The sequence below is a fragment of the Carassius gibelio genome, chromosome B19, assembly GCF_023724105.1.
Source record: "Carassius gibelio isolate Cgi1373 ecotype wild population from Czech Republic chromosome B19, carGib1.2-hapl.c, whole genome shotgun sequence".
Classification (NCBI taxonomy): Eukaryota; Metazoa; Chordata; class Actinopteri; order Cypriniformes; family Cyprinidae; genus Carassius; species Carassius gibelio.
Window position 1 is genome coordinate 19,894,602 of NC_068414.1, and position 25,230 is coordinate 19,919,831.

At 37.0% G+C, this 25,230-nt stretch overlaps 1 protein-coding gene across 1 annotated transcript in view; it reads right to left on the reverse strand.

The window, feature by feature from the left end:
* Positions 1 to 25,230, reverse strand: part of LOC127978954 (CUB and sushi domain-containing protein 2) — a 274,020-nt gene that overhangs the window by 156,518 nt on the left and 92,272 nt on the right. Inside the window, exon 5 of the mRNA XM_052583978.1 lies at positions 19,645 to 19,852. Coding sequence (XP_052439938.1) covers positions 19,645 to 19,852 — 208 coding nt within the window. The remainder of the gene's footprint in view (positions 1 to 19,644; positions 19,853 to 25,230) is intronic.

Consider the following 25,230-nt stretch of genomic DNA (forward strand, 5'->3'; position numbering starts at 1 on the left):
TAAGTGTTTTAAACAGGCTTGAATGGCAAGGGTGAACTTATTCCCTGTATGTAAAAAAAAAAAAAAATGTCACACTGTTAGCTTAGATGCATTGGGGTACAACACTGCTTCTGACAAAGTCTAATCTGAATCCCTCGGTAAACAGCAGCAAATAATCACCCACTCATCTGACCTATTTGTTGGTTTATTGGCTGAATCTTCGGCTAGTTTGCAGTGGAAACTGCTGCAATCCGAAAAAAGAATGGCAGTTAATTAGGCCAAGATAAAAAAAAAAAAAACAGCGCCACTGTTGTTAATGTTCCCTCATTAATTTCACAGCCTCTGGAAAGACTGCAGACTACAATACAAAAGAGGTGGAAGCTGACAAAGCACCAGCCCCCAAAATGAGTATTTTTGCAGAAGTTTTAACCTGTTGTGATCTACTCTTCAACTGGAAGCCATGCTGACAGCATTAACAAAGGACATGGATTGCACAGCTGGGTTCTACCCAAAAAAAGAAACGGATTGCTGGCACAAATCCTTTTGGCAATGCATAATTGTATGTCCAAAAAGCCCTGCATGTGTGTGTAAAAAAAAGAAAAGAAAAAAAGAATAAAAAAATGAGAAAAAAAAGTGAATGAGAGAGAGGGTGCTTCCACATAAATGTGCACTGATCTACGCCATACGTCTTTAATCAGACACCGACAAGAAGCAAAAAAAACAAAAAAAGCTTTTCTAATAGCAATGGAGTTCTCCATGCATGACTAATGGTTAAGAGAAGCCATCCCTCTGGAGCTCATCAGCTCAGTGTTTGTACTCCCACATCCTCCCATCACGGTTAATGATGGATCTCCAGCCCCTCCAGACTTCATGCTTATAATGGTACCAATATAACAAGCTCCATCCTTCAACTCTCAATGTGGTAGAGGGAGACGGAAGCAGCTGGTTTTATGTCGCACTGCTAATACCGTGAGGATTCAGAAGAGGTGAAACTAGCTAGCAATGTATGAATATGGATCCGTCTGGGTCAACCCAGCTAGACGGCTGCTGCGCAGTCCATGCAAGGGTCCCTACATTGATTAAGAATGGATATGTCCTGTAGTTTGACATTGCTTGGCACGGAGCAAGATTTAATATGCAGAGAAGATATTGGATATAAAAGATATACTGTAATATAAAGCTCTTAAACACAAAATTCAAGGGCATGATGTTTTAAGTCTGGAGGAAAGTTATTATGGAAAAAAGGAATACTAGATGTGGGGGTGGGGGGTGGGGGGGTTACTGAAGAGGCTTCCCCTGGTGGTCTAGTGGCTGGGATTCTGGGCTTTTTCTCTATTAAAGCCCCGAGTTCAATTCTAAAAATGTTTTGGGTGAAATTATTTCTCACTCTAAAAATGACTTCTTAATCAGTTGGCTTACTTATTCTTTATAGACTTGTTGTTTAGTAAAAATGTATTTAAAATATACACAAGTAGATATTTATTACTCCTGGCTTAAATCAAGTGGAGAAAAACTATAGTGACAGTAAACTAGGACAAAATACCCTTGTATTAAAGATAGGGGAGCATTTTTTTTTCCTGTTCCTCATATATGTACTATGTACTTATTAAAGCATTTAAATGACTAGGTAATAACTAGGTACTTACCCTGGACCTACACCTAAACCTAACCATATTCCATGTAGTTACATTATATTAATAGTACTTTCTTCAGTAATTGCTGTATGCAGTAAGCACATGTAAGTACACATGTATTATAACACGTACTGTATATATAATAAGATTCAACCAAAGAGACATAATACAAAGTCATTAATAAAATAAAATTTCTGAACAATAACTACCTTATATCATCAGCTTCTTTAGGATCTTATTTTAAGGACTTTCATATATTTTAACTTTGAATATATATATACATATATATATATATATATATATATATATATATATATATATATATATATATATATATATATATATATATATATATATATATATATATATATGCCATGTACTGTTCCTGATATAATTATAAATCCAAAATATTCAATATTGAACTAAATCGAATCGAAAGCTTGTGAGTCAGAATCAAATCGAATCATGAAATTTGTGTCCAAATCCAGCCCTGTTACTTGGATCATATCAAAACAAGTGATGTAAAATGTATATAAAATGTACATGAAGCCATATTTTAAGCCTCACTTTAGAAAAAAATAATAATAAAATAAATCCTATTAAAGTCATGGCTAGGTATAGGCTGTATCTGTGACCCTTCAAAAACTATTTTGGGTCTTAGCCCAACAGCTGAAAGCAACAGCAGTAATGAAATGGGTCTCAATGTATCATGGAAAAATGAGAAACCACCAGTGCTCCAGGTTAACTCCGGTAAAAGGCTCCAGGTTAACTTGTCATTCCAAATTGCCTGAGAAAGCTGCCAGTACTCCATGACCTCAAGGGTTTTCTCTAGTAGGTCAGCTGTGTATTAATCAGTTATGTGCGTACAGAAGTTACTACATAAGCGTGTGACACAAACATTATGTCAGCTGTCACTTCAGGCCGACACAACGAATGACACTCCGCCCCCAAGCTCCAGCTACCATAAGCACACTTGACTTTTGTCAAGGCCAATGGAAGACCCATAACAAGCATGCAGACATGTTTGTTTCTTTTAATGCAACATCCAATATCCGTGAAAGATAAAGGGGAGCTGCTACTCCAGCACATGCAGATACAGTTACTTTTTTTCATTTGTTCTCCTGCTTGGGTGGACCAGTTCTGAAAGCTCAATTTTCTACCATCCCTACTTCTTCAAAGGAGGGAAAAAAAAGGAAATAAAGTTTAAATAAAGCTTTAAAAAAGGTAACAGGCGATACTGTGGACCTGTATAAGCTTCCTCCTCCCCTCCATCGAATTTATTCCAGCACCAAGATAAGAGTGGATTAGAGATCAAAGGTTCCCAGAAAGGAGCCGCAACATGGCTCCACATCCTCGCTTTCTCAAGCAGGACACTGAAAGGCGCAAGACAGGAAATGGGTTGTTGGAGTTGAAATATCACTTTCAAACTGTCTTTTTTTTTGTACTCAATGCCCAAATCAGTTCCCAGACTAAGGCCATCTGACACAAGTTAAAGAACTAGGGTGCATCAGATGCCATAGTTTTTCTCCCTGATGTTAAAATACTGTCCTCTCTTAGTTTAATGTGTTCCAACAACTGCAAATGACCAAAGATTTCCCCTCTGGCTCATTCAGACATTTCTGTAACACTTTCCTTTTTGGTGGAGTGGTCTAAAATGACAACTTCTGGCACAACCAAGGGTGTAAATTTGGTGGCGGTAATGCCTGTAATAAGTGGTTTAGCGGGTAACCACTTCATCCAAACTAAGAAAGATGGAGTGGTTTGGAAACAGGTTTGGTAAACCTGTGGCTTTTAGTGCCGCTGGTGTGCAGAAATGAAAAACCTCACCATTAAACCATTTAAACCCAGTGGTTACAATCTGTGACTACAATGTAAGGTTGAAAGGGTCTAAAAGGAGAAAGTAAAGGTTGTCTTGATATACCCATTAGTGACACCAGGTTCGTTTGTTCGTTCGTTTGTTACATGTAAAAACAATACTGTTTTTCTATTTTTTTAATATACTTTAAAATGCTATCAATTCCTGTGATGGCAAAGCTGAATTTCAGCAGCCAGAAACCAATATAACATGATGATTTGGTGTTCAAGAACACTAAGAGCTGCATTCATTTGACAGAGATGTTTTATAATATTATAAATGTCTTTACAGTCACCTTTGATCAATTTGATGTTTCCTTGCTTAATCAAAGTATTAATTACTTAATAATGCATCTATTGAAACCCTAAATGAAAAGAGATGTTGTGGTCACAACATGGAGCCGATACTTTAATGAGCAACTCATTATATCCCACTATAAAATTGCAGATTTTAACCAAAACCTTTCAGTTGAAACTTTATACACAATTGGCTGACAATCCTGTCACATTTTATTGTTTGCAACATCCTGTAGTTTTGTAATGAGTTTTTGTGATTTTTTCCCCCACCAATTACAATTGTAGAATAAATCACATACTTTATATGAACTTTTTAAAAACTGCACATGCAGAGTAAAATGCTTGTGCTAGTAAGCAATAATCTGGGGGGAGTGTCAGAATCACACCCCTTCGTATGTAGCGCACATCCACTATTGCCTCGGTTTTAGCTTGGAGGAAGCCTGTAGACCTTTTTCTGTAACTAATATTCCTGTTCTCATCCATATCTCTGGCTTTCCTACTTTCTCATTCCTTTGAAGTAGGAGCCCATTGCAAAGGGCTGGTCTAATCGGCTTTACGGGTCACTGCAGTCAGCAGGGGTGGAGGGGTTGGGTTGGTGGGATTTGGACGATAGGTGAGGACAAGTCCACTTAAAAGGCCATTTTTTGAGCAAAAGGGCTGCCATTACAGAGTTCAGCATTTACAAGCTTCAGCTTGACATCCAAGAATCCTCCAGTTATCTGCACCGATGTGACAGAGCACCAAATTACCTACAGTACACGTATATCCTGAGAGGACAGACTGGGAAAAGGGACAACTATAAAGTTTAAAACTATCGATGCGGTATTTCAATGTGGAGTTCAAAGACAAAGAGGAGAAAGCAAAGCATTTTTGTGAGAGCAGAGGTGGCAGGTAGGCATGGGCAGAAAAAGAAGAAGGGATATTGAAAGCTGAGAGGTGAATACTTTAAGACTCTTTGGCATGAGTCCCATCCTCCTTTCTTGGCCTCAGACCTAGCTATCTGAACACTCTGAAAATGAGCCAGAATAATACTCTAACACCAGCAGCCATTTATCATTATAGACTTGCTATTTATAGTGTGCCTCTGAAACAAAACAAAACAAAAAAAACACCTTGTATTACCTTCAATAAAATATGCAACTAAAATAGATTCTGGCCTAACAGATAATGCAAATTTACTGTTCACTAGTTCAGAAGTGATGCAATCTCCTTTTTTTTTTGTAATCACAGTTCCATACAATACAAGAGCTTTAATATATACAGATTTATTTTTTATTTTTGAATGGATTTTAGTGAAATGTTTTAAACTTTAAAAATGTTTTCGACTCAGAGTGGGCATTATTAAAACTTTTCCCCCTTTTTTCAGTTCTCCAAGTAAGACATTTCATAAAATTAGTTTGGATATACATATAGCTGCAATTTCCTTTCACTAAACAGAAAACAACACAATGCACCAGTTCAAACTGACCAACCCATTATTTCAAGACTTCAAACATATATTTACATACAATACAGATCCTCCTCCACTTCACTCCACATTAACTTTCTGAACATGGGCTTCAGGAGGAGAACATTCACTGTCATCTTCAAGCATGCCTGTGAAACCATCCAAAATGAAAAGAAACTGTATTAATAACTGAAAAAATAAAGGCCAGTGAGCTGAATGAAAGCCTCTGAATCTCAATATGCAGATATCAATGCAATTATCTGAGCGGAAAACACAAAGGAGTCAGACCACATTTTTGATTATTGTCATGCTCTTGCCATAGTAAAAGAGAGAGAATGAAAAGTAAGGGAATAAAGGGCCTACTGCTGCTGTAGCATATGATTGTTTGCCATGCTTCAGGAAGAAAGGATTGATATGCATTGATGTGACATACGGTATTGGCTACTGTTCACCACAAATAATGCTGCTTATGTACACAAACATCACACATCATATGAGTCAAGGACATCTTTATATGCCGTTTTCACCACTTGAACATATTACAAAATGTCATGTCTGTATCTCTATCGCCAGTGTATACAAAAATACAGCCTAAGTCTTCTCATGTGGTTCTACAGTAACAGGAAGCCAGAGAATGCATGCTCAGGTGTCTACTCCCATGTCGATAATATAGATTTGACAACCTGATACAGATATAGTAGACAGATCTGATTTAATCAATATGAGATGCCAATATCAGAGCTGGACTCTATCCACATTGCCTTGATATTTACCTCTTGCTCCCTGGCCAAGCATTGTGTTGTAATCCTGCGCTACTCACTGTGAACAGGAAGCTAATAATGGCCAAATCAGGCGACTGATGTGCAGCAGATAGTGCATCGCTCTCATTCCATTCTAAGACCGTGTTAATCCCATTTTTAATTTTCCTCTCCCCCAATTTCCTAATCAACTCATCTAATTAAAAACGCATAAGGCGTCCAACCCCCATCAACCGGGGAGGAAGGGAAGACACATGAAACAAGCAAGATAAAACTAATAGGGGATATTCTCTCACTTTTTTTCTGTCCAAAAGTTTAATTTACTATTATACGAGATGTATATATTGTACGAGATGTATATATTGTGTATATTATATATTTAAAATGTAATATTTCATAATATTATGAATTTTTCATAAAAAAGTAACCTGTATAATGCACATACAGTATTTATACACACACACACACACACATTCACTTTTTGACCCCTGTCATGCAAGGGAGCTCACAGAGTTCTCCTCTCATCCTGGGGTATTGGATTTAGATGGATCACCCAACATGCCGATCAATATCCGGCTCACATATTCCTAGAGTGTAGAATAAAGTCCCATCAAAACTTCCCCTTTGACCCTTCCGAGTTCCTCCCAGCACCTGGTTCTCTCTCTCCTCTATCAAAACTCACCTACACACACAACACATGAAAATGTTCTCTCTACCCCACTGCTTACTCAAATCATTGATTTCCTTTTCCCTACTTCAACCACTTTAAATCTTCTCCTGTCAGCTTAAAATTGCTCATCTTGTCATTTATGGCACAGTTCAGTTTTTATCTGTACACAAATGCCACAGCTTAAGTTAAAAAATCTGCACTGGGTCCAATATAGTTACTTGTACATTAGATGCAGCATACTCATTCATTTGTTTCATTGTAGTATATTATATTATTTAACATTTACAAACTCTCTACACACATCATTAAATAAATGTTTGACACCCTCTACATATCACTGACCAGAAGCAACAGCCCAAAAGATGTGTATACAGCAGTTTCAATGGAATTAGGGCTGCACGATTATGACAAAAAATAATAACTGTCGATTATTCCCTTGAAATTGCAATGTCAATTATTAATTAGGATGATCACAATTTACATTGAATGATGTTTATAACATTGCTTTATGCAACTGCATGTCGTATTTTTAAATGAAAATAAACAAGCTGAAAACACAAATTAAAAAAGTTTTAGTGCTTTTCTATAGTATTAAGCCTAAGACTGGGTTCTTCTTTAAATTGTAATTTTTTTTTAATTAATAAATGTTATTATAATGTTATACTAAAACTAAAATTAAAATAATGGGAAAATCCCTTAGTATAATGTATTTATAAAAAAATAAAAACCCACATCTTAAGCACGCAGAATAACATAAATGGAGGTAACGATTAATTGCCGCTTTGAACGATTACGTAATTTTGGTCTCCATAATTGTAATCGCGATTAGAAATTGTATTTACTGTGCAGCCCTAAACGGCATAGAATGTTATTTTGCAGCTAACATTTCAGAGTACACTTGCTGTGTAAGGATTTGTCTGTCATACAGTTGCCCAGTCCAAGCTTTGATAAGAAGTGCTGGGCAGATAGAATAGTGTTTTAGTGTTGTTTAGAGTGAGTCAGCCATTTTGAGAGAAGCCAGTGCAGCGTGGCTTGCTGACTCGGAGGGAACGCTGATCTCTGAATGAGGACGTCGAGGTGTGACCGATGAAACTCGATGACACCAAGACATGCAGGGACATGCTGATATACACATGCCAGAGAGAACAACACAGTTTATCTGAAATTCAAACTCAGAAACACAGCCCAGTGGTCTGCTAAATGACTCAAGAGAAGGATTTGAAAGAGGTGCACAGTATGTTACTGCCACTATCGACAGACAGACAGACAGACAGAATTCTGCGTTCCGACCCATGAGTAATAGCACACAGATTTGAAACTACACGAGGGTGAGTAAATAATGACACATCTTCATTTTCATGTGAACTACCCCTTTAAACATACTCTCCAAATTTACAGTATGTGAAGAACTGTTAAACAAAAGACCTTCACATCGTATGATGTCTTTGAGTGTTATTATGCAAATAGCCGTCTTATTTGGCTGAAAATGAATTAATCATGTTAATGCCTCTGTGTGTGCGGTGTGAGGATTAGTGGCGCGATGTGGTGTGCGAAGAATAATCACGCTTCATGAAATAAAACGCCGAAGAAACACTGAGCACTTTCATTAAAGCAGGCTGTAAAAGAAGAGTGCAGCCCGCAGTCTCTCCCACCCTCATCAATATTTCACAAAATAAACTCAACAAATAAAAAGAAAATCCACAATGCTGAAACAAAGCACCAGACTTCCAAAACAATGTGGCATAGATTAGGCAAGCCTTTTTTCATCTGTTGTCTTTTACTGTCCATATGCCACACGAAAAACACATCTGACGCAAAACTGCTGTCCAGAGTTCCCAAATGAGACGATCGTTAAAATACATCTCATTGATCAACCGTTGGCAATATCCATGAAGTGTTTTTAAATACTGTTGACACTGCAGTAATTGAACACAGCTTGACAGCAAGTGCAATAATTATTTCATTTATCAGGGGGTTTTTTGACGGCACAAATTTCTACACCAAATAGCCCAATTAAAAATTGAAACTATAAACTGACATTCGGATTTCAATAATTCAATGAAATGAAAGTGATGTTCATGATGTATATACAGTCGATGTCAAGTGAAATTACACTAGAAAGATCTATTAGTTTAACCAGTCTACGTGCAGCAATAAAAACCCAAGTTCCATGATGCATATTTCACACAAACGTGGCTGAAATCACTCGATTCTATCTGAATTGGCTGCCCCAACATCTAAGACTCTGCACTTGATCTGTTCAGTCTGTGGAGAAATTAAGTGTTTTATACAAGGAACAAGGCTGTTATGGTGAAGCTTTTCGATAGTTTGACATATTTTGGAGCAGTTGGTAGTGATCAAATGCTAGTAAATGAGATGTCCTTGAGCAGAAATGTATTACATATTGGAGAATTATGTCTAAAATATTCTAAACCACAAAACACTAACTTCTTGCACATTGAAATTTACTATCCCTTTGAAGTCAGTCTATTATTATAGCATTATTGATTTCAGATTTATAATATTCCCCTATAAATGTGGTTGGTAGTGATGGATTATGGAGTTCCCAGGGCACCAGCCTTTCGAAGACCACTTGTTCTCACAATAGAGAGGTTGTAAAAAAAAAAAAGTGTTAAAATAAAAATAAACATAAATATGAGGAAATGCACTAGAAAGTACACAATATACCAGTAATACACTGCCAAAGAGACGAGAATGTACTGTGACTGTTTGAAAACGTTGAAGCTGATGAGGAGCCAGGAACATGTGCATTTATTTCACACTGTGCCAGTAGTCACTGGAACACATTCAAGCACTGTTTGTTTCTATGTCAATTTTACATCAGCTGTGGTTTTTCTCTAGCCACAGCAGGCATCTCAGTTTGAGGCCCCTGGCACTGAGAGGCCCCGAGGCACTGGCCCCATTGGCATAACACATTATATGTCCTTGGTGGTTGGTTGGTTGTTTTACATGTCGGTCAGACGGCCTCCTCTGAGTCTGTGAAGACGGCTCTTGTTCAGAATAAGCTACAGTTATTCAAATCCACAAAAATAATGCTGGTATCAGAGTTGGTTCTTTACTGCTGCCAACTGGGATACATAACAATGCACATTTCTACAACTGAATGTTTTTGTTATTGAATATTTTTGTTATAAAGTTGAGAACTACACCATAATGCACACTAGAGACAGGAAAGAATTGAACGATTCTGTTTCTTCAATGATTTTGGGTCCTTAGTGGTTCTACTGACAATTTAAGTCTAGAAAATGAATGCTAATGTCTTCCAATGTTTTTCACATTATGATCTTATGCTCTCTTTATACAGAATAAAAAAGAACTAATGAACAACACGAGATAGATGAATAAATGATGACAGAAATTGCATCTCCCTTTAACTATATATTAAACAATACCACAACAAACATATTTCATTCATTAAAGGCGTTATGAACTGAGAAATAAAAATTCCCTTGATCTTTTAATGTATAAGATGTCACTGTACTATAAAACATCCTATAAGTTTCAGAACTTAAAACTTGTTAGTCTAAAAACAGCTTGTATTAAAGGCAATCTTCCAAAATGACAAAGGCTGTGGAATGTGCCACTTTATGACGTAATAGTGAACAACGCTTGTTTCTATAGCACTGCCTGTTTGGCTCCACCCATTGATTCACACATGCAGTGTAAATAAGGAGAGAGGCAAGCGCAGGTCTATGCAGAAACCAAGTGATAAAGATGGCTCTGAATACAACAAAAGGTCTTACAGTTCCACGTTGTGGTCTTTGAATTGGATTCATTTTAGCATTTAGAAAAAGTGGATTAATTTTATTTAAGCAAGACTGCATCTGTAAGAACTTTGTTCACTTCCATTTACTGCAGATTAGTTTACAAACAAGGCACAATTTGATACAGTATAAAAAAAAAACTGAAACTAAAAGATGATGCTGCGCCAACTACATTGGCTCCATTGTTGGCTACACTGGCAGTAATGCCGCACCAAAAAAGTGGGAGTAACGGTTTCTACTGTGTGGTCACTATTGCTTTGTCTGTTATTAGAAATCATTTGACATGTACTGATTTATGCATTTTTTTACCTAAATCTCAACAGCATCCATATGTGAAGGTTTTGGGCTATCAAACATACGCAACTATTAGCCAATCATAGCAGTGGTTGTTTACTTCCAAGTTTAAAATCCGACATGCGTATTCAAATGGTGATTCCTGATGAGGGGGTCAAAAAAGGGTGGAGAATAGCTTGTTACTTTTGTAAAAAAAAAAAAAAAAAAAAAAAAAAAAAAAAAATATATATATATATATATATATATATATATATATATATATATATATATATATATGTAAAAATATTGATAACATAAGTTGCCCTCAGAGAACAGTAAACAATAATAAAAAATTACCCGTTCATGATTCTTTTAAAATTTCGGACAATTTTTTTTTTTATTTCATTCAAAAACAATGTCTTCCAGTTCCATTTTTATTTCCATGCAAACAAATAATACTTATCTATCTATTAATTAAACTACTATAGTTCTGAGAACTGATTTCCAGTTCCCAACTGACTGCTGTAAATGTGGACCAGACTTGATGCCAATAGTTTGACTTACTGACTAACTGATACTACAATATGTACAACTTTAAAACATAAAAGAAAAGTTGAGAGGTTTGTCCAATTCAACCTGCCCCATGGTTCCCTCACAGCGTATAATCTTTAGTCACAAAGAATAAGTGATCAGAGAGCTACTTGCCAAGACCTCCACACACCTTGTTCACTTTTGTGCTGTAGGCAACAAGAACTACTGCATCTACTCAGTGTGCTGTCATGCAGTGTGTGCACTTTAGCAATACCTGTGAAACACACTGAGCAAACCGGAGCCAATCACAGCAGCCCGGCATCTATAAAAAATGAGAGGAGTGCTGGGTAATCAGCAGTGAGGAATGGGGAGCTGATCGAATCCATTACCTTTAATCTCTCATAGTACGGTCCACGTCTATCATTACAATGAACAAAGCCGCAAACCTAGCAGCAAACGTGCTTACGAAAACACTACAGTCCATCTTGCTGTTTTCCAATGTGGGCCAAAAGCTGAGCAGGGACCCTAGAAGGGGTCAATTTAGAGCACGTCAAGCCAGAATCAATGGGTTCACACCCACCAGTCCAACAGAATGTCCTAAAAGATATATATAGGCTCCTTCACCTCATTCACATGTACCGCTGTGTCATTTTGCCCTCCATTTAAAAGCTCTTGTAACATTCCGAGAGGGGGAAAAGTGTTGATTTAGGTCATGACACTGATAGGAAGCAACTAAATATGAGTTTGCTGACCGTTTTCTTCACCCACTCCTGTCGATTTTGATTTCAGATGGGCGTCTGCTAGGCTGAAGAGTGAGAGAGATAACTTAACACGCCGAGTGGATGCGTGTAAACAATCTGATATTGCCAGACACCAGCTAAGCAACGGTCATCCGTGCCGTTTTGATGGATGGCTCAGTTCGAATGGAGACATTAGACCAACACATGCCTAAATAAAACAGGACTCGCGAAAAAAAAAATGGTTGATAAGTGCATCGGGCGGACTAAAGAGACAGCTATTGATTTCACGCTGTCCTTGATGGGAAGCCAACACATAGTTTCGGTTTAATTCCGCTGCTTCAGCAAAGACATGGTGGAAACATGAAGAGGGTGAGAAGTTGTTCTGCACCTTAGAGATATTTACACAAGCAGGAATCTAGATGATGCAGTGTGGATTTACTTACTAAACATTACAACCCAAAATACTGCAGGTTCTCATGTCCCCAGGTGATCACTGGATAAATAAATAGAGAGAATACCTAACCACAACACATATGTTTGCATGTGATCTCTACTTGCATGCTTTGCACATACTCCTCCAGAGCATATGGTCCTGTGTATTATTCATGGAGGGTATACGTGTGTAAGGATGGGAAGGATCTACTTTACATGCAGAGTAGCACATCTCGAGGTATAATTGAAACGGCAATGTCACGAAGCCCAACGCGATGTCGTTGTTAAGGCTTATGTGAAACGGCTTGCAGTACAACCAGAAACCATAATGATAATGCACTCAGCTCCCGTCATCCTGACAGCCCCTTCTTTGTCATTTCCTCAGGTCTTCAGGAGAAGAAGACCATAGTTACATGCCACACTTACATGTGATGCTTTCAGGCAACTTTGAGTCATCTTAAAAATGACAGTAATTTGTCAATTTCAACATAAAAGAGTCCTTCACACAAAGATTGTCAGTATTTACTCACCCTCATGTCAATCCAAAATAATTATTGATTAACTGATTGATTAACTTTGAGTCAATATTGAAGTAGCATATAAAAGTGCAAGATAATAGTCACTATTAAGATTAAATAATATTTTGATTAATATAGTATTATTATTATTATTATGTGATGCATCGAGAATCCTAGAATAGTCACACTGTTGCCCTCAGAATCATAATTGAACCAAATCTTGAGGTAAGTGAATATTCTCATTGGCTTCCATAGTAGTGAAAGGAATATTACAGAAGTCAATGGGGACCATCAACTATTTGATTACCAGAATTCTTCAAAATATCTTATTTGATGTACAACATAAGAAAGGAACTCATTCAGGTTTGGAACCACATGAGGGTGAGTAAGATGATGACAATTTTCAGTTGCGGGTGAACTATACCTTTAAGTCAGTCTTTTAAAATGAATAATTAAATGGAGCCTCATATTGTACATTGCAGTTTCATGATTACAATTCAATTGTAACATTTAAAATAACAGTTTTTATACAAAACAGTATAAAATTTAATTTAAATTATTTGTATATATATATATATATATATATATATATATAGATAGATAGATAAAAGAACAATTTGTACAGAAATGAGACTGGGGAAGTCACTAAAAGAAAATCAGTCTTTAGAAAATAGCTGTAAATCTCCTTCAAAAACCTCTATTTTGTGATTCTGGCTGTGCCGTCCCTTTAAAAGACACCAACCCGTTGCATTGGTTATTATGCACATTTTGTTTTCTGTCTTTTTTTTTTTTTTTTTTACTAAATAATACATTCAGTAACAAAGATGAATTAGATTTTGATCTGGGTGAATTGAGAACAAATTGTGCATGTGTCTGAATCCCCCCTTCGAAAGACAATTCATTCTGTTTGAACTCTAGCCATCTTGAGTCAGAAAGAAAAAAATAATCAAGACAACGGGAGGAGGGAAACATATGAAAGAGGAAAAAAAACAGCGCAAGTAACGAGAAAGGCATCCAGTAGAGAAATGGTATTGATATCCCCCTCCACAGTACGACGCTGACCTGCTTTTACAGTCTGATGTAATTATCCGTGGCATGTGTCTAAACCATGGAGAACTGAACATTTGCAACACTCCTTCAGATTTCCATGCGAAACGCAACACCTTCCGTCCCCAGTGTTCGTTCTGGCCAAGTTTCGCACCATTTTAAAAACGGTAACCAGAGGACCGAGGAGGAGAAAAATTAAATAAGAAACGGCATTTATTATGAACGACTTCAGAATGGCACACTTTCATCTGACAATTAGAGCAGCCTGCCTGCATCCTGACGTTTTATGGCATCTCAATAATAATGAGGGGGAGGTTGCAGGGGAAAGACTGACAAGAAGGAGATTGTCTCTGCGGGGATCTGCGTGACTTGACTGCTGATCAGTCATCATGTTTAACACCAACACGCACCGAAAAACCAATGCTATGCCCCAGTCCTCCACCAATGGGCCGAGGCATACATGTTTATCAGGATAAATGAAGAAATAAAATTGTGTCAATGATTTACAACGCTTGTAGCTTTTTTTTGCTCTCAGGTTGTTTTGTTAAGCGCCTCTCATAAATAAAACTTCACCTCTTAAAACCAGGCAAATGTGGTGCAGCACACCGATGACAAATCCTCTGCCAGTCACGTGAATCCAGACTGTAATCTAAAGAGGGCGACAGGAAAGCAAGTGGCCAATTACTTGAGCCTGCGCCGCTGCCAGCCAAATGTGCAAAACAAAATGCGCGACACCCGTCTCTCTGTCCGCGTCCAAAACGAACAGCGAGATATTGCTAGAAGCGCACAGGGTTTTGTGAATGGCAGCCAGCAGAATGACAGATTCTCCCTGAGGACTTGGGATTGGAACATCCTGGTCTCCAGCATGAATAGACCGAGACGGGCTAAATCAAGTGCTGCGGAGGTTAAAACACAGCCGGGGAGACCTTAGGAAGGAAGATGTACGTCAGCAACCAACAAAGGCACGGTCACAAGGGTATAGCGCACCAGAGATCTTCAGAAAGGAGAGAGATGTGAGATTTCTAGGAGATGAAAGAGTACTAAATGTGACTTGTGTGTTCTACAAGTCAACTGATGCGCTAAAAGATTCAGCATGAGCTTAAAACAGTCTAAGGTAGTTTGACAAGCTGGTTTTCATCTGGTTTCACTAGTCACTAATCCAGTCTCCTAGCTCAACCAGCTGACAAAAACCTCTCTCAAACCAGAAAGCTAACCAATAATAATAATAATAATAATAATAATAATAATAATAATAATAATAATAATTTTATGCTACTATGTAAAAACTTGGGGGCAGCTACAGTTAGGGATTACAAAATACAGAAAAACAGCAATTCTGTGAAATATTATTACAGTAACTGTTTTCTATTTTAATAAGAAATCACTCTAATATGCTGACTTGATGCTCAAGAAAGATTTGTAATTATCATTGATGTTAAAAACAGTTGTGCTGCTTAGTGTTTTCTTTTATACTTTGTTCAAGATTCTTTGAGGAGCAAAGCTGATCAAGAAATATGTTCATTTGAAATATAAATGTATAGAAAATGTATAATTTCAATTGCTTTTGAACAGTAGTATATACATTTGTCTATGTCTAACAATAATATTTGTTAACAGCTAAAGATTCCTAGCTAATAAATAAATAAATTCCCTTCAAGATTCAATGCAAAACAACAAATAGCGATGCTATTAATTTCACAATTTAATTCTTAAACATGGATTTAATAGGCTATGTATTCAAAAGCTGATCTCATTACTGCATTTGAACCTCTACAACAGTGACAATAACAAATATAACCACACAAACCACAAAAAAAATAAAAAATAAACATTTATGCTGCAATGCATTCTGGGATCTTACAAGTAAGATTTGGGGGGAAATATTTGGGGAAATATTGTTAGTCTAATGAATGTTTAAAGGAATTGAAAGCAAATCAGATTCCTTAGCATCTATCATTTAAAATCTCCATACGTGGAATCAAATGTAATTGTTCTTTTGATATTGTAGGACATTACACTGTGTTCACCAAAAGAAAAAAAAAAAAAAAAGGCCTGCAGAATGACCTTTTGAGGCATGGCTCCATCCCAAAAATCCAGTGCTTTCTATAAATACCAGTCTCTCTCACAGTTGAGAAGAAACAGGTAATCAATAACACAAGTAGTTATTGAACATCAGTCAGTCTCGATGGAGATCTACAGATAGAGACTGGTGAGTTAGAGAAAGAGAGAGGAATAAAGCATTGTTTAGATGCATAAGTAACAAACAATCCTTATAGCAGTGTTTAGGTGCCTAGGGCATACCGGCCTGCTCTCTGCTCTCAACCCTGCTGAGTAACAAGAGATGAGGGAGAACCAGAGGACTGACAGCCTCAGATCTGCAAAACAAACAAAGCAACAGCAAAAGGATCTCTGATGTATCGAATATAAAAAAAGATTCAATAAATGAAAATTAAAAATAAAGTTAATAATAATAATGTATTTGATTTATTTATTTAGCCTTTAAATGAACAAGACAGTGATGAACACAGGAAACTAATCATGATAGGTTGTTTTGGACATGGGTTACTGCACTTAAGCACCACTGTACAATGTATGAACATATGCACTATCCCACCAAGCCACGACTGTGGCAATATTCAAATAGGTCAAGAAAGATAAACCCTTAGTGGGTGGAACATCATGTGAATTCATACGAAACTGCCTCAAGTGGTGTCGATAACATGTTTTACCGAGCAGGATACTCATGGTGATATAGTAGTGTTATTGCCGCTCAGTGGATCTGTGCTAAAGGAGATAAAGAGGGAATGAGGGGCTCTGGAGTGATTCATGGGTAACCCTGCTGTGGGCACATGACTGAGTGTCCAGTGTTATTTGTTAGGTCCTGCACAGCACACAGACATGTCTTGTGCCAATCAAATGCTCAGGGTGATAAAAACAGGTCCTGAAAGAGCAGCACTGTTTTTCTTCCTGATCACTTGTATATTGATTTTTGCACACGGCCTTTGACATTCCTCCTTAAGGGGGCGTGTCTAAAATGATGACCATTCATATTAGAGACCTCTGTTTATCCTTCACCTTTACACAAACAAACACACACACACACACATACACACACTTGTTAATCCTCCTACTCAGACCAATCCAAACTGCCAGCTAAATATCTAAGAAATCTGGAGATGAAAATTAACAGCAACTTATGCCAACGATAATTTATCTAGGATACTATGAAATCTACTTTATCACAAATTTTTAGTTTTATGTTTAAATTTTTCCATTTTAATGGAGTTTAATATACAATATCTAATCTATTGAATTAATTAAACTTTAACAGCAGTATATTTTATACCAAAGTATTAAAATTATAGTTACTCATGAAATTAGTTTTGCTTTTCTCAGAGATGCAGTTCTGTGTCTGTTTGAATTTGTTTCTGGATTCTGTGTTTTACTATTTCAAAAGAAGTCCTTATCAAAAAAAAGTCTGCTATAAAACAAATATACAAAAAAACTAACAGTGTATTTATCTTAAAATGTAATCAAATTAAGTGCAGCACGAGAGCTTCACCGTTTAAATTAAAAATTGACCAAAAATATGATATTGTGTGATATTCCTTAAAAACAAAAACTATTAATAAACTGTATTTTTGTTGTTCTTGTTATTAGTAGTACTATTAGTATTACATTTTGATTATACATTCTGTACAATAATAACTGTAATATTTTTCTGTCATAATTTCTTCAAGTTAAACCAAACCTTTATTTTGGCAGGGAGTGAAGACCTTGTATTAAATAGTTTCTATTTATCTGACAACAGGTTTATTAAATGAAATGATGATATGCTCATGACATAAACTCTCTATTGAGCAGCTCTGGAGATCAAATATACATGTATGAGTACGAAACTGTGCTGCTCATTCACACAGAGACATTAAGACATGCAGAATTAGCATTTGACAGCAGACCTTTTGCGGGTTTAATATTCATAGATATTAGCCCATTTGATTAGGTATACAATCCTACCTTTTAAATTACTAATCTAAATTCTCTCTAAATTTTTCAGTACGCAGAAATACTTCCCCAATCCCTCAGATAAAAAAAAAACTAACCTGGAGTTCCAACTGGTGCTGTGCAGCGATTGGCTGCTCTGACAGTATTTGATGCTTCTTTTGTTAATTTTTGGGCATTTTCATTGTTTAATTACCTGTGAAGTTCTGGTGCTGGGTCGTTCGTTCCTTTTTTATTTACTCTCCCTGAGGCTTCTAGAACATGCCAAGGTCGAACGACACAATCTCGTCTCTCTCTGTCTGCTCGCTCCTCACCCTCTGTTAATTGCCTGTTTAATTAAGGACTCAGCAGTGACCCCATGCATGGTGGCAGCAAAGGGACAGAGAGAAGTGGGGTCTATCGATCGCCTCCTCTGGCCAAGAACAACCTTCCTTCAGCACTCCTCCGTTGACCCTCAGAGAAGGGTGTATGAGCGGCAGACATGCATCCATGCTTCATGACTCCAGTGCAGGGTGTCACGACTCAAGGTGCACACACGTATAGGACTGGACTCCAGCAGAAGCGAGGCACTTGGCTCCACAGTATTTTTTTTTTTCTTTTATTGGTCTACAGACATAAGCTGTTAATTTACATGCCAACTGATGCAGCTCATTCTTCAGAATCTACAGCATCAAAGGAACTAAGCTATGGTCTCCAAGTCCCCAGCATTTTCACGGTGGTCCAATTAGCCACCATTCTTCTGGGAAACTACTGTCAACTTATTTTTATTATATATTTTTTTCCCACAGCTACCAGTCTACAAAAAAAATTCTAAAAATGTAACTTTTTTTTTTTTTGTTAGCACTTTACCATTTGGTTAAATTTGTTAAAACTGCGATGTAGCAGAAGCAGCAACAGATCTTTTTCCTTCTGCACTGTGATACACATCCAAAACAGACTACTGAAAAAAAATAATAATAATAATTGGTCTGGATTTTTATGCAAAAGTTGTTGATTGGATGGAGGAAAATCTAAATGTGATCCGTAGGTTGATTGTAAGAAAGTTTTGTGTTTGAAGCAGACTAAATGATTGAAGTCATCCAACATATTGTATACATTCAGGTTTCCAGCACTTTCCCCAAATAAAAACTGAGAAACAACCGAAAAATGGCATCCTTCTCCACATATTAAAATGGGATAAAAGAAAACAGTCTAGCATATACTAAAAATTACACACTGCCTCATCTAATGCCACATTCATGTCCACAGCCCTGAAGCAAAAAAAAAAAAACCCTATCTTGATCCAATAAGAATTTCTGAGAGCCTGTTACAGTACTTAATAGGTGTGAAAAAAGAAATTGTGTGAACGTGGAGACTAAGAGGCCCATAAAACCATTTTCATAAATGAACAGTACTCCGGTGCTCCCCAGACAAGGTTTGCGATGGACTGCAACGTTTTTATCCCCTCTATTTGGTCCAAGCTCTGTGCGCATTATGTGCTGAATAATTGAATCAAGCTGTGATTTGGTTCTGTTCCATTGAACAAGTGCTGAGATGTTTCATGACTGTGGTTCTCCTGGCTTCCTCTCTCTTGTAAAACACCTACCCGCTGCCAACAGCACCACAACAAGCGTTCTCGCTGCTTAGACTTTGTTTTCCCCAGCGACGCCTGAAAAAGCAAACTGTTAGGTCACTCACCACTGAGAGGATCCTTCTGTGCCGGTTATCTCCAGAACGTCGTAGTCTTCTTCCAACTGAAAGTCAGAGAAGACCAAGGCGATGGTGTCTCCTGGTTCGGCCAGCACTGTCCAGGTGCAGTCTGCGTTGTTGTTGTACTCCTGGGGGTAATTTGGACTGGTGATGACACCACTTTGACCCCGTAGTGTGCCGCCACAGCCATCATCCGCTGCGAAGAGGTGACACACAAATACAGACACATTTAACTTATTAAATCAGCTGGAGAAGAAATAGTTGGAAATAGGACAACGATAACATGCCATGGCACTCAGTGGAGGTCTTGAGGTTTCGGGCAACACTCGCAGGCCAGTGATGCAACACATTGTAACACGGGGGTAAGTAATTGAGATCTATGTAAAATCCTGTTAATTATTTGTAGTCAAAACCTGTTCTACTCTTTAAAACTGTGTTAAGGAGACGATTATATAACAAATAGGCACTTAAGAGCTGCTGTGGTAATTGAGCCCCCTAGCTCTCCCAATCTTCCTTACTGAATCAAATGCAATCTCTCTATTTTTCGCTCTCTTGATGCTCAGTCTTTCTTCCTGACAGCGAGTCCGTGAGGTGAGGATAAAGAGCCGAGCCAACTGAGGGCGAAGCAACAGACCTACTGACTTCCCTCCCCCGTTTTTTATTTTATTTTTTTATTTCTATGCATCCCTCCCCTGAGAAAAGGAAGAAATCAAAACTTTTTGACATGGAAAAAAGTTGAGTCTAGATACCTGACCTCCTTTTCAAAAAGAATATCCCCCAACATCACCTAAAGAGCTATTGCCTCTAGGACGACATACATATAATGAATATAAAAAATTGTTAAGACAACCAGACTGCATCTAAAAACATTTCTTGAAGTTGATAAGTTGGAAAAACTCTTTGCTGGAGATCGTACAGGTAACTGGGGACTACAAAATATCTATCCATGGTGAGTTTTGGTAGAAATCATATAGAATCTGAGATGTTTAGCTGAGGTGTAAAGGTTGGGTCATCTCAACAGACCTTAGTCAAGGAAAAGTCCAATTTAATCATTGACATGAATGAAAACGAGGCTGTGAGAAATAGAAGTACAGTGCGTTCAATAGACATAACGGTTGTTCTGCTGACAAAACATCTTTACAATAAACTTTGAGTAGACTCCATGAAACAGTTTTGAAAGTTGTGAGTTTTGAAAAGTAAATGTGATCTAGGACCTCCAGAGTGCATGCCATTGTGTAAACTAAGTCTATACCCCTATCAATATGGCATCTACCCTGATTAAAGTCTATTGAAATAGCAATTCTTCAAAGGTTCAAAAGTCTGAGACTAATATTTATTCATTTGTTAGATAATACCAGCTTAACAATTAACATTATAATACATTTCAGGATGTTTTATTAAATCGTTGATGCAGAAATGCTCAGAAATTATTCTTCTGAATTTACAAATATGAGAAAAAAAATTGCAATTTCAACTGTCTGTGTTTCTTTTTTTAATACATTTATTCCTTTCTAATTCTCTGGTTACAAGATTTTTTACAAGGTTCAGTAAGATTTTAGTTTTTTTAAAGAACTTTATTATGCTTGTCAAGGTTGCATTTACAGTATTTGATCAGAAATACAGTGACATTGTAATATTACAATTTAAACTGTTTTCTATTTGAACGTAATTTATTCCAGTGATGGCAAAGCAGTCTTCAGTTTCACATGACCCTTCAGAAATCACTCTAATATACATTGATTTGCTGCTCAAGAAATGTTTCTTATTATTAATGTTGAAAATTGTGCTGCTTATTTTTATTTTTATTTATTGTGAAAACGGCAATACATATTTATTTCTGCGTTATCTGATTAATATATAAAGTTCAAAAGAACAGTATTTATTTGAAATTGAAATAAACATTACTATTTATGCTAAAATCTTGTTTGCATGTGCTCACAAGCTTTTGAACTCCACTGTGTGTAAAAAATATAAAACATCAGACGTACAGTAAAAAGACACCCATGCCCTGTAAAGCCTCTAGTTTGATAGCTACAGAAGAATTCTGAATTATGGGTGCATGCCAAGTGGATATGTTGCCTTCCAGGCAAGTAAAGGAGCAAAAAGCCTCTGTGCGAGTGAGTGAATGACTCATAATGATAACTAGGAGCCTCTCTAGGGTAAAATAAGGGTTGAGGGGAAAAGAGAGTGATGGGAGGTTTGTTTAGGAGGGATTTGAGTTGGCGTTCATGTGTGTGAGTTTGAGAGGGAGGAAGGAAAGACAACGCCAGAGAAAATGTGAGTCATCGCACCTACCTACCGTGCAAAATTCTCTCTCACCAGCCAAATAAACAAACTCTATGTCAGAGCAAGTGCAGAGTGTGTGTATGTGCCTCACACAGGTGAAGGAGCTTGCTTGTCACTGATGGGTGATGAGTTCTTCTCTGACAGGCCAGCATGGGAATCATTAGCGGTGACTGGATAATCGCATGATTTCTTTTCTGCGAGTGGAAATCGGCGGGAGGACCCGGGCCCTGTCAGTCTTCCGTCGGATCCGTCACTCTTACATTTCCCCGGAGAGACACAGAGCATATGTGAGGAGCAGCCTCTGAGAGTTCTAGAACAGAGGGATGGAGAAGGGGGGAAAAAAAGAGCAATGGAGGCAGGGGAGGGAGGGATTGGAGAGAGGACTGGCTATTGGTATTCCAGCCAAGAGTTTCTTTCACACTTCAGTTGAACACGCCGATCACTGGTCGAGCTCTGCTTCTCAGTTTGGTCGTTTGATCTTGTAGAGACTTTGTGACTTCATGTCTAAACTGCTAATATTTATAAAAGGCTTTGTGAAAAAGGATTTATCGTTTGCAAATACCAAAAAGCATGACTAGAAACTAGTTTTCATGAAGGAAATACCAGTGCTCACAAGTGCTGGCTTTGATGAGTACACATATGCAAGAAACAAATGACCAATCACAATTCATTATGCATAGATGTCAGAATGAAAACCTATCACTACACATACAATACTGTTTAAAAGTTTGGTGTCAGTGATTTTTTTTATTATTATTTTTTTTTTCAATTGATAAAAAAATGACAGAATGTCACAAAAGATTCCTATTTCAAATAAATGCTGTTCTTTTGAACTTTTCATTCATCAAAGTATCCTAAAAAATGCATCACAGTTTCCACAAAAATATTAAGCATCACAACTGCTTTTATAATTGATAATAACGATATATGTTTAACACAAAATTAGCACATCCCTGAAGGATGGCAGTGAAGGCTGGAGTAAAAAAAAAAAAACGCTTTGCCATCACATAAATACATTTATATTTAACATAACATTTAAAAACATAATATAATAAAAATCTGTTATTTTGAAATGTAAAATACTAATGGTTCTCTCTTGTTTTTGCAGCTGTGAGTATAAGAGAATTCTTAAAAAAAAAACATAATAATAATAATAATAATAATAATAATAATAATAATAATTATTATTATTATTATTATTATTATTATTATTATTATAAATTACAAATCTGAACCACCCCAAACCTTTGAATGGTAATATGTATAACACTGCACTTTTTATATTTTATATTACATTACTTTGGCAATTGAATTTGTAATTATATTATGCTAGCATTAGTTTTTCATCTATGGACAGTTGATGGAATGATTATTATTATTATTATTTTATTATTTGACTGGCAATAACTTTTTGGAAAGACAATATTGTGTTACTACAGCAAAGCCATTTGTTGTGTCATGAAGTACAGTGTACAATACTCTATACTATAGTGCACATTGCAATCATTCATTGTCATAGTATGTAAAAGTATCAAAGCACCCCCATTTTTTCCCCATTTCCTTATATCTACTGTATGTGACAGAATTTTAGCTTAAATCAGTCGTTTTCTTAATAAGCTCAAGCAGACCTTTGAACTGTCCCAAGGAAGGCTCTTTAATGTCAAAGTGACTTGTTCAATTGGCTTGGATAAATGGATGATGTGTGGTGCATAGAGATCTAAGCTCCTAAAAAAGATGGTCTGCTTGTGTTTCATGTCTCTTCATACTGCCTTCCACAGGCTCTGCGGCTGCCATGGTAACACAGCAGCGAGTGGTGTGCAGCGGCACCCTGAGACTGGAGAGCCAGCACTGATAGAGAAGAACAACGGGGAAAAGACAATGATTTTGGAGGAACAACAGATCCAACCAGTTCGTGAGATTTCAACTTCTCGGTTTTCTCCTATCTTCTTTTTGGAACGAGCATTCCTGTTAATTGTACCATAGTGGAGAGTGGCATGCCAGCAGCCCGCCATTTTGCCGTTTTGAATGCAGAACACTGAATCTATTCCCACAGCGCGAGTGAATGAGGGGTTTGAGAGGGCTGTGAGGATATAGACCATGTGGAGAGGCTTAGACGCAGAGATCTGAACGTATATGTTCAGCTGGGAAAGTATTTATTACTGTAGGCTTATTACATCAAATGTTCATAGCATGCACTACAGGAAATGGTAAATAAGTCAGACTTAACGATGGGAAGAGGCCTGGAAGATAAGCAGTAATGAGGACAGAGAAGCAAGATGGCTTCTGGAGCTTTACTGACACAGTGCGACTCCTTTAAGGGAAATGACCCAACCTCTTGCCACCTACTGTCCACCCATAATCAGAAGCAGAGCCGAAGCTATCTGTGGTCGGCTATCACAGCCTTTGAGTTAGTTTTCTCTACTTGTGTACAGAGCAGAACTTCATTTGGTGTTATTCACATGGTTAATTAATTGTAAAACCATTAAAAATAAAGAGAGACAAAGCATGAAGGATGATACAGACAAATGTTTAAGGTCAATTCCCTTCTGACTTAATCTTTAATTATAATTTATATAAAGTCATAGTTAATGGTTTATTAATAGCGAGAATTTAACCTTAAAGTGTGACCAAACTTCCATATTTTAAGATATGTCAGAGCAATTATTTATTTTTTTTATTTATTTATTTTTCAGTTAAAACAGCTCAGACATGCATTGTGTGTCTGGGACTAGGCTATGAAACTGGGGTTAAGGTTACTTCCCTTATGACTTTATTCTGATTACAGAAGTCTATTTATAGATGAGACGATAACTCTAGGATTCCTCTTGTTGTATTAAAAATAAAATAATAAATAAAATAAAAATAAATAAATAAACAAGATAGCAAAAAATATTACAATATGCTAAATTAAGAAGTTGTATATAGGTTGATTTATACTCGAGTCAAACCAATGGCATAGCCTGACATACCAAAAAAGTAACAACTTGTCAAATCTATGCGGTCCGCAATCACTACGGCTGGTCTGCTAGAATCCCACCTTCAGAGGTAAAAAAATTAATAAAAAACATTTGATTTCATCATATGTATTTTTCGCTTGCGACATAACTACAGTTAAGTCAAGCTGCAACAAAAATTGCCACCATCATTGCTGTTATTTCTCCAACAACGTACATAATAAGCTGCTGCTTCTACTGGCTTTTGCCTTAATCTTGTGGGTTACACCAGCAACATTCCTTTGGACACTGCCCACTAGTGGTCTGCATCTGTAATTGTACCTTGTCATGGACA